Source organism: Sylvia atricapilla, chromosome 3 (assembly GCF_009819655.1).
Source record: "Sylvia atricapilla isolate bSylAtr1 chromosome 3, bSylAtr1.pri, whole genome shotgun sequence".
Taxonomy (NCBI): Eukaryota; Metazoa; Chordata; class Aves; order Passeriformes; family Sylviidae; genus Sylvia; species Sylvia atricapilla.
The window spans coordinates 191,327-205,758 of record NC_089142.1 but is presented as its reverse complement, the minus strand read 5'-3'; the positions used below and the strand labels follow the sequence as shown (position 1 = coordinate 205,758).

At 51.9% G+C, this 14,432-nt stretch overlaps 1 protein-coding gene across 2 annotated transcripts in view; it reads left to right on the top strand.

The window, feature by feature from the left end:
- The first annotated feature begins 208 nt into the window (after positions 1–208).
- The window catches only part of NRBP1 (nuclear receptor binding protein 1), a 32,324-nt gene continuing 18,100 nt past the window's right edge, over positions 209–14,432 (top strand). For both annotated transcript variants that reach the window (XM_066314493.1, XM_066314492.1), the window contains exons 1-6: positions 209–318; positions 513–732; positions 13,000–13,122; positions 13,514–13,615; positions 13,705–13,794; positions 14,260–14,300. In XM_066314493.1, coding sequence (XP_066170590.1) covers positions 529–732; positions 13,000–13,122; positions 13,514–13,615; positions 13,705–13,794; positions 14,260–14,300 — 560 coding nt within the window. In that variant the 5' untranslated portion in view covers positions 209–318; positions 513–528. The remainder of the gene's footprint in view (positions 319–512; positions 733–12,999; positions 13,123–13,513; positions 13,616–13,704; positions 13,795–14,259; positions 14,301–14,432) is intronic.

Below are 14,432 nucleotides of genomic sequence, written 5' to 3'. Positions count from 1 at the left end.
CTGGCGCATCCAGCAGTTTATATAGGCTGAGTCACGCCCACCGACCAATCAGCGACCCTGAGGGCTCCTTCTCGCTATCTCATTGGCTAGTGCACGGAGTTGCCCCGCCCCATTCCCCATCCTTTATGGCCCTTCGCGCAGGGCGCCCCCTTGTTGTGTGACGCACCGCGGAGCCCCGCCCACCGGCCATTGGCGGGTGCTGACGCGCCGCTGGCGGCGCTGATTGGCCGCGGTAGAGGCCCCGCCCCGCACGGCGCGTGACGCAGCGCGGCGGTTGCGGCGGGTACGTGCTCGGGACCGGGAGGTGCCGCGGGACCGGTAAGTGCGTGGCTCCCATCCCTCGGCCCCCGCCTCGCCCCGGGACCGCCTAGGTGGGGAGCCGCTGGCAGGCCCGGGGCGCTGCCCCGGCTGACAGGCCCGGCGGGCGCGGCCAGGTCCGGCCCGGCCCGGCCCGGCGGGCCCGGCCTGGCCTGGCGCCCCACCGCCCCTCACGGACCGCGCCTCTCCCGCAGGGTGTGCGACCGCAGCATGTCGGAGGGCGAGTCCAAGCAGGTGCCCAGCAGCGGCTCCGACCCCAAGCCGGAGCCCGCTTCGACTGGCCCGGGGATGACCTCGGTGTCTGCGCCGGTGACTTCCGCGGCGCCCCCAGAGGAGGAAGAGGAGGAGAGCGAGGACGAGTCCGAGATCCTGGAGGAGTCGCCGTGCGGCCGCTGGCAGAAGCGGCGCGAGGAGGTCAGTGCCGGGGCTGGTTCTCGGAGCTGGACTGCGGGGGAGCCCGGGCGGGGCCGCTTGTCCCGCCTTCCCCCCGCCTTCCCCCCCTTCATCCCCGGTCTTGCTGCCACCTGTCCCCGGCACAGCTCGGCCCCGCAGTGGGGGTCCGCCGCGCTCCCGGGAGGCGGGGAGATGGGTGGCCCTTCGCCAGGCGCAGGGCTGCCGCTGCTCGGGCCCGGAGCGTTTCGGCTGGAGCGCTGCCAGTGCTGTCTTCCCCTGCCGCAGGCCGGTGTGACGGCCAGCTGTTGCTGCTGTGGAGAAGGGAGTGGCTCCGGCACTCCTGGTGTGCGTCGCATTTCACAGATCTTTCTCTCTGGGAATGGGAAGAGAGGTGGCCGGATGGTTGTTGGTGCTCACTGAGGGGAGTGGATGATACCTGCTGCCGAGGTGGCCAGTTACCTGAGCCAGTTACCCGGGCTCATCAGCTTTTGAATCCTTGCTTTGGCTTTGCTTTGTCATCTGCGATCAGGATAAAGCAGTCAGCTCACACAGGCTTGTTTCTTGGCCCGTCCTACCCGTGCCCACTGCTCGGTGCATGTGCTGGCAGTGTCCTGTGTAAAGGCACAAGGAGATTAGATCGCGTTGTTTGGGACGTATCCTTTCTTTCCGCTCATTGCTGGGCTCTGTTTTTCTTCCTGGGAGCTGTCTGCACAAACTGGTTTCTGTTGTGTGCTGGCACGCTGCCCCTGCCCGAGCTGGGCAGGCTGTGCAGCCCTGGCAGGTGCTGACAGCCAGACAACGCTGCTGCAGCACAAGTGCTGATGGGGCTTTTCTCAGCCAAGCCAGGGGCTGAGCACAGGGGTTTGTCTGCTTTGTCCACCACTGCGAAAAGAAAAGGGCAGTGGAGAGAGAGTAATTTGTTCTGATGTAAATGTGGAGGTCAAAGTAAGGTCAGGGATTCCCTGAAGTTCTTCACCTTTGCTTGCTGAGAGCTGTCATGGTTTGGTTTAATGTGAGCCAAACGCTGGCATGGTGTTATCAGAATGTGCCTTTCTGGTGGGGCTTTGCGAATTGGTTACAAATGTAGCTTTAGCATTATATTTAAAAAAAAAAGTTTCCTATTTTCCTTTTTTTAAAGAAGTGTGAAGCTCTGACTCTGTCCTTCACAATGTATTCCATACCTGAAGTGCTTTATCTCTTGCTCTGCACTGAAGGGGCACATGCCCGAGGACAAAGCTGGTTTGTTTGTGTCGTCTTTTCAATGTGTTTTATTTAGTACTGATCCTTTTGGCACAGGGAGACACAGGGTTGTCTGTGTTCTCCTACAGGACAAGAAAGATTTGGGAGGTTCTGGTGTTTTCTTTGGATTTCAGTTCCCCCTCAGCAGACAAATGAAATTAATTGAAATTTTGGCGTGGCTAAATGATAGTGCTGTGGCTTTAGGTTGCCTCTGTAGAGGTCAGAGCTCTGCTCTGCCACCACGGGTCGAGGGATGGGCCACAGAATCCATTGTTGAGTGATGTGGGTGAGCTCGGGGCTGCTGCTGCTGAGGCCTTCACTCATCGAGGCTGCTGAGACTTGTGCCTGCCTGACTGGGAGCTGCCTCAGCTGCAGCTGACCCTGAGGGAAATCCTGGTGTGTCTCTGGATTTCACCTGTGAATTTGTGGCTTAATTAGCCCCCAGCTCGTGGAGAGGCTTTTGTTCCCTGGACTGCATGACATCAGACTCCCTTTGCTGCCGTAATCATTTGGGCTGATCTGCTCTCCGGAGTGAACTCTTGCACTGCAGATGTCCTAACCTGCAATTTATTTGGGATAAAGCTCTGCTTTCTGAGCAGAGTGCCCTTTTCCCCCGGGAGGTGTGACAGCTCAGTCCACACTGGTTATTCCTGTCAGTGCAGCCTGCAAACAGGCTCTCACCTGCTACCCCTCGCGGGGAGGTGTTACTGTGTGGAAAAAACATTTGCCCACCTTTTCCCATTGATGCAGTCCCGATCTTTTATTAGCTGCTGGGTGTTGGGTGAGATGGCACCGTGGAGGCAATGAGACATGATAATCTGGAGAGGAATGGGTGCACACACATGGCTGCGGAGTGAGACAGTGTGTGCTGCCTGTGCTCTGCTACTTCCTGTGTGTGACATTCTTTCCTGCTTGCTCCGGTGCCGTGCTCCGGGGTAGGTTTTCAAATGGAACGGCATAGATTTTTTTTTAATATATTGTTTTACCATCCGTGAGTGGTGCACTCGCTGCAGCAGAGGTGGGGCTGTGCAGACGGTGCAGAGGGCCCGCGAGCAGGGAGGAGCGGGCTGGCTGTGAGCCGGGATGTCGGTGCCTGCTCACCGGAGCGAGCAGGTTTCGGCGGGACGGTGCCCGCGCCGCCGGTCCCGGGGCGGTCGTGGGGCGGCAGGACGGCCCGTGCCGGCCGTTCCGTCCCCGCACGCCCCGGCCGCCTGCTCCCGATTCGGGAAGCGGCCTGAGGCGCTCCCTAGCGCCCCGCGGCCCGTCCGGGACCGGCACCGGGACCGGGACAAGAACGGGGCCAGAACCGGGGCCGGTCCCGGGGCACCGCGGGGCGGGGCCGGGCGGCCAGGGCGGGGCCCGCGGGTCGGCCTCGCCAACCAATGGCAGGCGGTGCGGAAGCGTTACATCACCGCGAGCGGCTTCCATTGGCTGCGGCCCGCTGAGGCCACGCCCCGAGGCGGCCGCACCCGCGGGGCTGCGCCGGGCCGGGCCGAAGCGGGCCCGGTGCTTTGGCATCAGCCGCCTGCGCGGAGCCACATCCGCTGATGAAAGTACCCGGCTCACAGGGGGAAGTGATGCTGGGAGCGAGGCTGAGCCGAGAGGAGCGGGTTCAGCGCAGCAGAAAGGGACCAAAGGGACCCGGGCGCTGGTCGGCAGCGTCTCGGCTGGAGCGAGCATGTGCCCTGGCATCGAGAGGGCAAACCTCGTCCAAGTGGGAGCAGGATGGGACGGCACAGAAACCCATCCTGGGGCTATTGCACACAGCAGAATAAGATGTTTGTGAGAGGAGATGGTCCTGCTCTAGGTCTTCTCCCTGGGATCTAGGGCCAGGACACCAGGGAACAGCTCCAAGCTGCATTTGGGGGCCTCAGGCTGGGCAAGAGGGAGCATTTCCTTATCGAGAGGGTCATACCTGCCCCAGGCTTCCTGGAGAGGAGGCCAGTGCCCCAGGCTTGTATGTGTTTGAGGCATTTGGACAATGCCCAACGTGCTGTGACATGGGCCAGCCCTGACTGGGTTGAGCAGTGGAACCAGGGAATCTGTGGAGGTCCCTTCCAGCTGGCTGTTCTGTATTCTGTATTCTATTCCTGCTTAAAATTCAGATGTAAAAGAGGATTGAGTGTTGTGTTTATTGATTGTAGTTTTTTCTATAAATAGGGAGCTTCTGTAGAGCAAAGAGTGTCATTCCTGTGAAAGTTCAGAGTAGGTTTATTAAAAAAAAATGCTTCTGTGACATTTTTAACTAAGAACCCTTTTAACAAGATAGAAAATGCTTATGTTCCCCAAATTCCGCTTTTTGTGGAGTGTGGAGCAGTACCTGTGGTTCCTGCAGTGTTGTGGGCTGTGCTGCTTTCCTCCCAGAGCTGAATGTGGCTCTGGAATTGTGTCCACATCCCTGGTTGCTCTCCCGAGCAGTGCCCAGCTGAGGCTTCACAGGATATCTTGTCCCGTGGCTGAAGCACAGGGTAAGGCCCCAGAGCTGAGGGCAGGGTGGTCACTGGGCTGGTCCCAGCCTGTGCTCACCTGGCTGCTTGCTCTCCCTGAAAACCAACCCCTCTGTTTCTGCTGTCCTGCTGTAACACTCCACTTCCTTCTTGCAGGTGACATGCATGCATAACTTCATTTTCTAGGGTTGTCCAAGTATCTCGAGAATTGTCTGCTGTGCCTGCTAGGAACAGAAACTTCCTGGTGCAGCAGGATTGCAGCACCACATCAGCAGGTCAGTTTTAGCCTCCTGAGGCTGGCCACTGGTGAACTGACACTGAGAGCTTCGTGCCTGCTGTCCCTGGAAGCTGCATGGATGACACACAACTGTAGGAAAAGCTGTGCACTGCTGCAGCAGAATCTTGTATTTACAGCCCCGTGTTAGGGTGTTTGGCTTGGCAAGCTCCTCTGAGCAGGAAAGTCTCAGCCCTTCCTAGATGACTGTGTCCTTGGGTCTGCTGTGTGTGATGGCTGTCTGCTGACCAAGGTTCTCTCTGTACCTTTTCTGGGGGTGGGAAACTCTGTCACTGTGTAAGCCAAGACTTCATAAGAAGTACTTTGTATACATCTTTGTAGTATATATATCCTTCAGCAAGAGGGAATCTGTGTCCTGCCTGTGTGGGCACAAGCAAGTCCCCTTTTGGGGGGGTGTGTGAGTGTGTCTGTCAGGGTGAAGAGAGCCTCTGTCACCAGGTACAGCTGGGGTGGTGCTGCTGTCACTGGATGCTGCTGTGCCCTGCAGTGCCCCAGCCTGGGACTCAGAGCAGGACGGGGAGAAAAGGGGAGGGTGAGCACTGGTCTCTGCCTGAATACCTTTACCCTTTCCCAGAGAAAATGCCAGGCTACTCAAGAGCAGTGGGAGAACACTTCTGTTCTTGCAGCTCTGCTGGTGTCCTGTCCATCACCTGGAAACTTGTCCCAGTGCTGATCCTGCTGTCCTGCACCAACAGCAGGCACAGGCCTTGTGCATCTGTCCCACAGATTCTCAAGTGCTGAAGAGGATTTTTAGGGTGGCTGCAGGTGACATTTCAGTTCCTGGTAGCCATCAGTGACCTTGTGGTTGATTGTTGCTCTGTGGCTCATGTTTTACCAGCCCATTTGTGACTCAGCTGCTGGACTTTCCCCTGCTGCACTTTCTGTGTTCTGCCCCACTTCAGTGACTGCTGAGATCGAGATATTAATTTCTGCCTTATCTCTGGGCACCTGCCTCATCTGTCAGTGTGGCTGTGCATGCAGTGGTTGCCACGTTGAAAAATTCTTGGTTTTCGGTCTGGGATTTTTCACTGTTTGATAGCTAGATGAAAGCTGCAGCCCTTCACAGCTTCCTTTACAAGGGTGTGCAGACTATGGCAGTGTGATGGGTGGAGTTCCCCATGGTCCTGGGTGTCAGGTCAGGAGCAGAACTCAGGGAGCAGAGTTTGAGACACTGCACCTGTGTGTGAGTCCAGTCTTGCTGTTCTTCATTGGATACTGGAAGTTCAGAAAATTAAATTAGGCAGCACACTGCCGTTGGTTTGCTTCTCTTTTTTCTATGAAAGATTTGTCTGTCGTTTGCATTGGCACGTCTCAGCTGTTGATGGCTGGGCATTACAGCTGGATTTCAGTGCTCAGGCTTACAGATGCTCTCAGTCTATGCTGGAAGCACCAAATGTTAAGAAAAGAGCTGTGATTTATGAGGACCTGAACTCAGACAGACAGGAAGTGAAACACTGGGTCTGCTGCATCTTTATCTCCTTGTTGTTTTCTCACTTCTAGGGGGAGTCTCAGTTGCTTGGATAATTTTTCATTTGAAGGCAGTTGGTGACTTTTATACCAAAAGATATTTACATTTCTTCAAGGGGACGGAGCGCAGGATTCTTGGAGAAAAAATGCCAACAGACTGAGTGTTTGCGTTCTGGGATACAGGAACCTGGCTTTTCTCAGCCTCTATTGTGACTGGAAAGAAACTTGCTGAGGTAGTAAAAGATAAGCACCAGTCCTCCAAGCAGGCTGGCACTCCGAGGGCTGCCAGCCCCCTGACAGGCTTTGACAATGGATCTGGTTTTTTTCCAGGTGGTGGAGAAAACGAATGCCATGCTGCAGTTTTTATAGCATTCCTTGAACACAGAGAAGGTATTAAGAAGGGAGTGTGTGAAGTCTTAACATTTTTATTGGCTCACACAGGGCTTCCTGAAAGAAATGAGCCCTTGGCATGTGCCAGAGTGAGCTGAGGGGCACCTGAGGGTGCAGAGGGGATTGAGCTTTTGTCACAGCCCTGTTCTGTCCTTGCTCACAGGCTGTGACAGGCAGCTGGCACTCACTCCTAGAAGGGGTGGCTGGCTGCTGCTGTCACCCTCTGGCTGCCTGTGACTGAGGGATGGAGTTCTCTCTGCACTCCTTACAGAAGTGCTCTAGGCACACCATGCACCAAAGCCTTCCCTTGTCAGCCCTGGGGAGCCCAGGCAGCGATGGTGTGTCCTGGCAGCTGCCACAGGTTTGCTGGAGCCTGGGGAGAGGCTTTGTGCTGGGCCAGCAGACGGGAGAGGCTGTGTGCTGCCTCTGCCTCCAGATCCTGCCTCAGGGAGCCTGACAGAGCACAGCCAGATGTAGGTTAGCCATCTAACACCATTAGGAAGCATGGTGATTTTTCAAGCATCCCATGGTGACATGGATGACAGGAATCGCTGTGTCCTGTTTATCAGTGCTCAGGAAAAATCCCATTTCAGGTGTCTAGTGCATGTCTCCCAGGCTCTCTGTCCCTGCAAAGTCTCATCCCAAAACCTCTTGTCCTAACTCTCTGGCTAATCTGGCATGAAGTTTATTTACAGATTTGTCTGCTAGTCTGTGCACATACACAGAGATTGAGGCACAGAAAACAATTTGAAAAATAGTTTAACAAAAGACGGTACAGGTGATGGTGACAAGGCTCAGGGCCTGGCTTGAGACTTGCCTTGATCATTCTTGTTCCACACTCGTGGAGCTTCCTCAGACATTCCATGAATAGTGTACCCAAATACTCTTCTTCCATTTCAGAATTACCCATCATCCCACATAGCAGCCGTTTTTACTGCTGACATCTTGTGGCAGTCAGTCAGCTTTGCAGTTTATAGATGTGTGTCAAGATCAGATGTTCATCATCCTCTTTAAAATATGATGTTTGCTCACCTCTTTGCTTTCTCCAGTATTATCAGAAAACATGAAATAATTACTTTTCATTAGTGTTTCATGTGGCCTCAGGGATTGTTTCCAAGACTGGAACTTGCACAGTACACCAGTTTTTATGGCATTTTCTGTTAAGTGTAATGGTCCTTCAACCCTTCCTGTGCGATTGATGTTGTTCAGAGTTACCTGGAGTGATCTGAAGATCTCTCTGCCAAGTGAAAATATCACAGAAGAACAGGATGGCCTATAGCAGAGTGGGAATAGCTCACATGGGGTTTATCCTGTCTGGTTTTCCCTCTCTCCTTGGAGTTTCACACTGCTGGCACTCACCTGAACTTGCTGCCCCAGTGCTGAGCCTTCCTGATGAACTGTCTGAATGGGCTTACTTATAGATACTGGGTTTTCTTCCACACTCCCCTGCCTTCCTTATTTTGCTGTGCTGTTTCTGTTTCCCTTTGGGAGTTGGGGATGAAGAATAATTGCCTGCCTCTTCCTCCTTGCACAGAGCAGCTCAGTGTGACTGAGCTCTTGGACTCCACTGGGTTGCTTGTTTGTTCTGAAGCACCGAGTGAAACTGAGCACTCATCCCTTTGGTCTTGCGTTAGACAATTTGTATTAATTTCTGGTATCCATTAAACAGATGGAGTGATGCCTGTCTCCCTGTGGGATTCTTGGCACTGGGGGCAGCTCTGGGCCCCTCCTGACAATAGGGATATTGAGGGGCTGGAGCCCCAGGAGAGGCTGAGGAGCTGGAAAGGGGCTGAGCCTGGAGAAAAGGAGCTCAGGGGGGACCTTGTGGCTCTGCACAACTCCCTGCCAGGAGGGGACAGCCAGGGGGGCTCGGGCTCTGCTCCCAGGGCACAGGGACAGGACAAGGGGAAACGGCTTCAAGATGGGCAGTGGAGGTTCAGGTTGGGTATTAGGGAAAATTCCTTCCTTAAAGATTTGTCCAGCCTTGGCATGGGAGTGCAGTGCCATTCCTGGAGGAATTTCAAAGCTGTATGGATGTGGCACTTTGTGACATGGGTTAGTGGTGGCCTTGGTAGTGCTGGGGGAGTGGCTGGACTCGATGATCTGGGAGGGCTTTTCCAGTCTCATTGACTGTATCCAGAGGAGTGCTGCTTCTATTCAAAGTATCCTGACTCCTGTCAGACTTCTGTGTTTTTATAAACTGCTGATCTGCTGCCTGGGGAGTTCCCTGGTGGGGATTTGTAGTTAGGTGTGTCCTGCAGTGTGAATTGTCAGAGTGCCTTTGGAGGGGCTGTAGAATGGTGTGACACGGGCGGTGTGACACCGTGCAGTGGTTCAGGACTTGCTGCTTTCCTGTAGAGCTGACAGGAGGGCCCTGGGCTGCACAGGGTGTCCTGCCTCCCCGTGGGCTCAGCTGTGTGCAGGACCCACGGGAGGTGACAGGGCCACACGCTGTTGGTGCCTACAGGATGTGTCACCTCCTGCCTCGGGTCTCAGCACAGCATCTCCTGCACTGGCTCAGGGAACTCACGAGTGGGGGAGAACTTCAACACATGGAGGACTTTTAACCTGTCTTTAAATGGCCCTGATGTGTCCCTTGGGTTAACAGACTAACTTCTTGCTGATGTGTTTGGTCTTGTTTCTTGTTGTCACGTGTCTGGAAGAACCAATTATTATATTGCTGATGGTCAGATTGTGTCTTCCATACAGTTGAGTTGCTGCATGAGGTGGTCTGTACAGCCGTGGTAATAATCAATACTTTCCTTTCCTGGCCACTGTTAAATTACACTGGTTATTTCCATTTTCTTGTTGAATTAAAGCCTTTCAAGCATTTTACTACCATGACTGTAATTGCCAATGTGTCCAATGTGTCAGTTTAATTAAAACATGAAGTCGAATTGTTTCTTCACTTTGTTGGATTATTTTCCCTTTGCCTGCAGTGGACCTGGCATTCTTCTTTGTGTTACATTCTGGACTAGCCTCAGATCCCAGAGAGCACTTTTTGTTCAGTTTCTGTTGGTAAATTTGCTGGTTTTGTTTCTCCACAGCTCGAGGAAAAGTTGAGTTCCTCCTGGCCCAGCTGCTGGCTCTGGGGGTCTCTTATCTCTAGTCCCAATCATTTGCCAGGTGGCTGGGCAGAGCTTTCAGCTTTCTGTGGCTTAAACAAGTGGCCAGGGAAACTGGTTAACATGTTCATGCTGCTCTGAACCACATCTGGGGCTTCTTGTGAAGGTCTGGCCTGGTGTGCTGCCACTCCCCAGCTCTTTCTCAGTGTGCAAGTCCACTCTGTGCTATACTCTAGTTATTGTGGACTTTTTCTTGGTTTTTATACTTTCTTTCCCTAGATTGTAAATCATCACTGTCAGCTGTGATTTAGGCTGGTTTTATTATTTGTTTAATTGACAGATCATGTACACTACAGAGTGTCTCTCCAAAAGTCTGTGTTCTTCCAGCAACAGATACACAAATGTTTGAGAGCTATAGAAAAAACTATCCATTGGACAGTGGAATAACCTTCCAAAGGGAAGTTTAGCTTCCAGACTTTTTTCCTCTTAGAGCTGTTGTGCCACTCCACCCATACTCCTTTAAGTAATTCACTTGAAGTTCTGTGCGAGTTTCCTTGTCTCCTGCTTACATGGACTCAGAGCTGTGTTCTGAGTTCTGTAGCGTGGAGCTGCTTTGCTGCAGGAATTCTGCTGCTGTGCTGCAGAAATTCAGGCTAAGCTGGGCTCAGGCCACTTCCTCCCTCAGAGTGTCAAAGCTGCCTGGTCTGGGGGCTGTCTGGGACAAACACCAGAGCAACACATTATCTCAGTGCTTCCATGAGGCTTTAGGATTCTGCTTTGCTGAGCATGGAAAGGGGTGTGCAGTAGGGATTTGGCAAACAGGAGGGATCTGCTGTTGCCTTTCAGTTGTCTGTCTGCATTTTTCCTCTTTTACTCTTCTCCCCAAGCTGTCGAATCTCCTGAGAAACAGAACTGCCTTTGGTGATGTCAGCTGGGTTTGGTGTCTTGAGTCATATCTGGTGCTCTGGAATATTGCCTATGAGTCATGGAAATCATTTACGCTTGTGGAGCTTGGCCAGAAGTGGGAGATGTGAGGAGTCCACAGTCCCAGCTGCATTATTGAGGCAGGTTTTCAGTAGCTCCTAGTTCTTGAGGATTTAATCCAGTAAAGCTGGAGGCCTTTCAGCAGAGGGCCTTTAGCTGTTGGACTCCATGTCCTTTGCAACCTTGATGTTTGTGTGAACAGGCAGCAAGTGGGATGAAGAAGGAGAATCCAGAGGGATGCAGGGACACTGGGTGTCAGTGTGGTGGCTCTTACCTTGTCCTTGCACAGCCCACACACACCTGCCTTTCTGCTGCCTTGGGCTTCTTTAAACTTACCTGAAATTAGAGCCTTTTGCCATTCAGCTTTAGTAATTGTACTGGGTGACTTTATGCTGCTGTCATCCCTAAGATATTGCTTATTCTAAAATTTAGAGGAATAAATGTTCTATCTTTTATTATTTTTATCCCTTCCTTCATTTTTTAATGATGAAACATAACAGGCCCAGCCTGTTGGTATCAGTATGTTTATATATATATATAAAATCAAGTTTTTAAGAACAATGCAAATGTCTTCCTAAACCAAATCCCAATCCTTTCACCCCTCAGTTATGTAGGTGGTAAAGTGGATGGAGGTGGGGTGGTTCATACCTGGCTATCACCTCCTGAGAGGATTTTCCATGGCTGTCCTCTGTAGCTCAGGCTCTGTGTGTAATTGTGGCCTGTACCCCTTATTCCTCCTGCCCCACACCTTGCAGCCAGCTGCTTGCGTCATACTCCTTTAGTGCTGTGTTGCCAGAGAAGTCTGTGTCACTCAGGTTTTACTGTGCTTGGCATCACTTGCCACTGCAGGGTGGCACCTGCAGTGTCAGGGTATTAAATGTCATGGGACCTGTTCAGATTCCCTTGGGGGGTCATAAAGAGTCCCACCTGAACTGGTGGCCTGTCACTCTGTGTTGCCAGGCTACAGAAAGAGTAGAATGGGATACAGTAACTCGGCTGGAATGGTGAAATCTGGTAAATCTGATCATGTGGAAGTGGCTGCCAAGGGAGAAGAGATTTTTGAGGGAGCTCATATATAAGATGTTTCCAGCAATAGAATGCTGATGGGGTCCCTAGTGAGGGAAGAGAAGGTGACACAATATGAGAAGGAGGAGCTGTGAAATGGCCAGGTTTTGGAGGTGATAGAAGCAGAAGATGAGTCTGGATTTGCCAGGCAAATCTGTGTTAACAGTTACCTCAGGGCAAAAATTGGATCAGCTGAAAGCTGCCAAGCCTGGTAATCAGCACCAGCCCTGTCTGAATTCAGAGAGTGTTTGGACAGTGCTCTTAGACACAGGGTGGGATTTTGGGGTTTTCCTGTGCAGGGCCAGAAGCTGGATTCAGTGATCCTTGTGAGTCTCTTCCAACTCAGGTTATCCTGTGAATCTCTAAAGTGATTCTTGGTGTGTGCTCAGCGGATGGGAATAGTAATGATGGCTGGTTGACAATTAAAAGGGGAAGTCTACCTCCTTGTCCTCTCTAAGTGCTTTGAATCCAGTTCTATCACTGCACATTGCCTGGGGCAGTGGGATGTCCACCCTGAGTGCTGTGTGCCTGTGAAATTGCCTGGCAAAGGCATTACAGTACATGCCATGGATGTTGGATAAGAGACCCTGTTCATCTTTGAATGCTGCCACATATTTGAAGAAAAACAGTGCTATGGAATACTCTGCTGCCAGGAGTGGGGTTCACCTCTGATCTCTGTCTGTCTTTCAGCCGTTTGTCCTCCCACAGGCCTTGCCATTCTCATGCTGGGCTCTAAACTCTCAATCCCCTTCCCTTCCCTTTCTGAGTGCTCACCTGTGTCTTTAATATTCTGTGTGGATGTCCTTGTGCTGGGGCAGTGTTTACAATTATCAACTAAAGAAGTTACTGAGATGCTTTCCCTTGTGTCATTGGTTCCCACATCTGAAGCCTCAGCTTTCCCCTTATTCCTCCCTGCTTTGAGTGAGTTTCAGGTGTCATCATCTTTCAGAGGATTCCGCCACAAAGTTGGATCTGAGTTCTTGAGACATTTCTGTATCCCTTTTGTATTGTTGGAGCTTTATTTTTTTGTGGTGGAATGAACTACAGGCATCCTGCACCACGACAATCTAGTATCTCGCTGACAGAAGGCAGTTTTGCAACAGCACAGTGTTTGTGCACAGGAGATTTTCCCCCCTGTATGCTCAGGCATTGCTGCTCACATGGTCTACAGCAGCTCATGTTTTGGATGTGCACTGCTCCAAGACACATGTGCAAATCCTGTCCTGGAATTCTCATTGAATTAAAAGTTAATAAGCAGAGTTCTCCCGTGAGTGCTGCGTGGCAGTGATGTGGTCCTGCTGGCTTGGAGCTCAAGGTGTCTCTGCCCTTCCTGCAGGTGAACCAGCGCAATGTTCCAGGCATTGACAGTGCCTACCTGGCCATGGACACGGAGGAAGGTGTGGAAGTCGTTTGGAATGAAGTTCAGTTCTCTGAGCGGAAGAACTTTAAGCTTCAGGAAGTAAGTTGATGTGTTTCCCAGCAGGATGTGAGGAACATACCTTGCCCTGGGGTGGGATTATGGATGCTGGGGACTTTTTGTGTGGGTTCTTGGCTGGGTTTGGAGTGCTGTGCTGTCCGAATGTCACAAATTTGCCTTGAGCCTGGCCTGTATAGGAAATGTCCTGGGAAACTGTTGTGCTGTTTCCATGAGCCCTTGTGTTCGTTTAGACTTGGCAATCAGACCATGCTCTGCTGAGATGCAGTGCAGAAGAAAATGGGATGCTGTCTGTTATTAGCGTAGGGGCTTGACATGTATGTTGGTGTTTGAGGGGACCAAGACCCCAGAAGAAAGAAGAATATAGGTTGGTGTGGTCTCTGATGTGACATGTCTTTATCTTTCCAATGTTAAGGAAAAAGTTAAAGCAGTGTTTGACAACTTAATTCAGCTGGATCATCTCAACATTGTGAAGTTCCACAAATACTGGGCTGATGTGAAAGAGAACAAGGCCAGGGTAAGTGTAGCCATTAGGCTGTTGGGTTATCATTGTGTGTTGTTAGGTAATTAGCAGGGTGGAGGGTAATGTGTCATACTGCCCTACAGGTGATCTTCATCACTGAGTACATGTCATCAGGGAGCTTGAAACAGTTCCTGAAGAAGACTAAGAAAAACCACAAAACGATGAATGAAAAGGTAACTCTTTTTTCCTGTATGCCATAATTCTTTAGAGCCATCAGCCCCTGGAAAGCCCTTTCAGCAGAGGATCCCAGTGAGAACTGGTGAAAACACATTGCTGCAGTTCCCCTGTGTCTCTGTAACTAGTTCAGCTGCAGGTTCTCTGGGGCAGCAGTTCTGTGCTGGTTGCTTTTCTGCCAGCAGCTCTGCACACACAGGGCTGGTGTGACAGGCGTCTCCCTCTCCAGGGGCCCTCACAGGACAGGGGGAAGGTGTCTGTGCAAGGGAGACTCTGGAGGACAGCTGTGTTTCTGGAGCCATGGGAATATGTAGAAACAAGCTGTCCATAAGAGTACTGATTCTTTACACCTGCACTCAGTGAGAACTGGAGTGTGTATTGCTTCCTACAAGTGGGCTGTGCATCACAGAACTACACATTAGCTCTTTGTGGATGATTTTATCCTTTTCCTCTTGTGTTTGCAGGCATGGAAGCGATGGTGTACCCAGATCCTCTCTGCTCTCAGGTGCGTGGGGCTCTGACCTTGAGATCCCAGCAACTGGGACTGATGTGCCAGTGAGTGTGGCAGTTAAGTGTTAGGGAGCTCTCCAGAGTATCCAGCTTTATGACCAGGTTTGTCCAGAGTCTGGAGGATGTT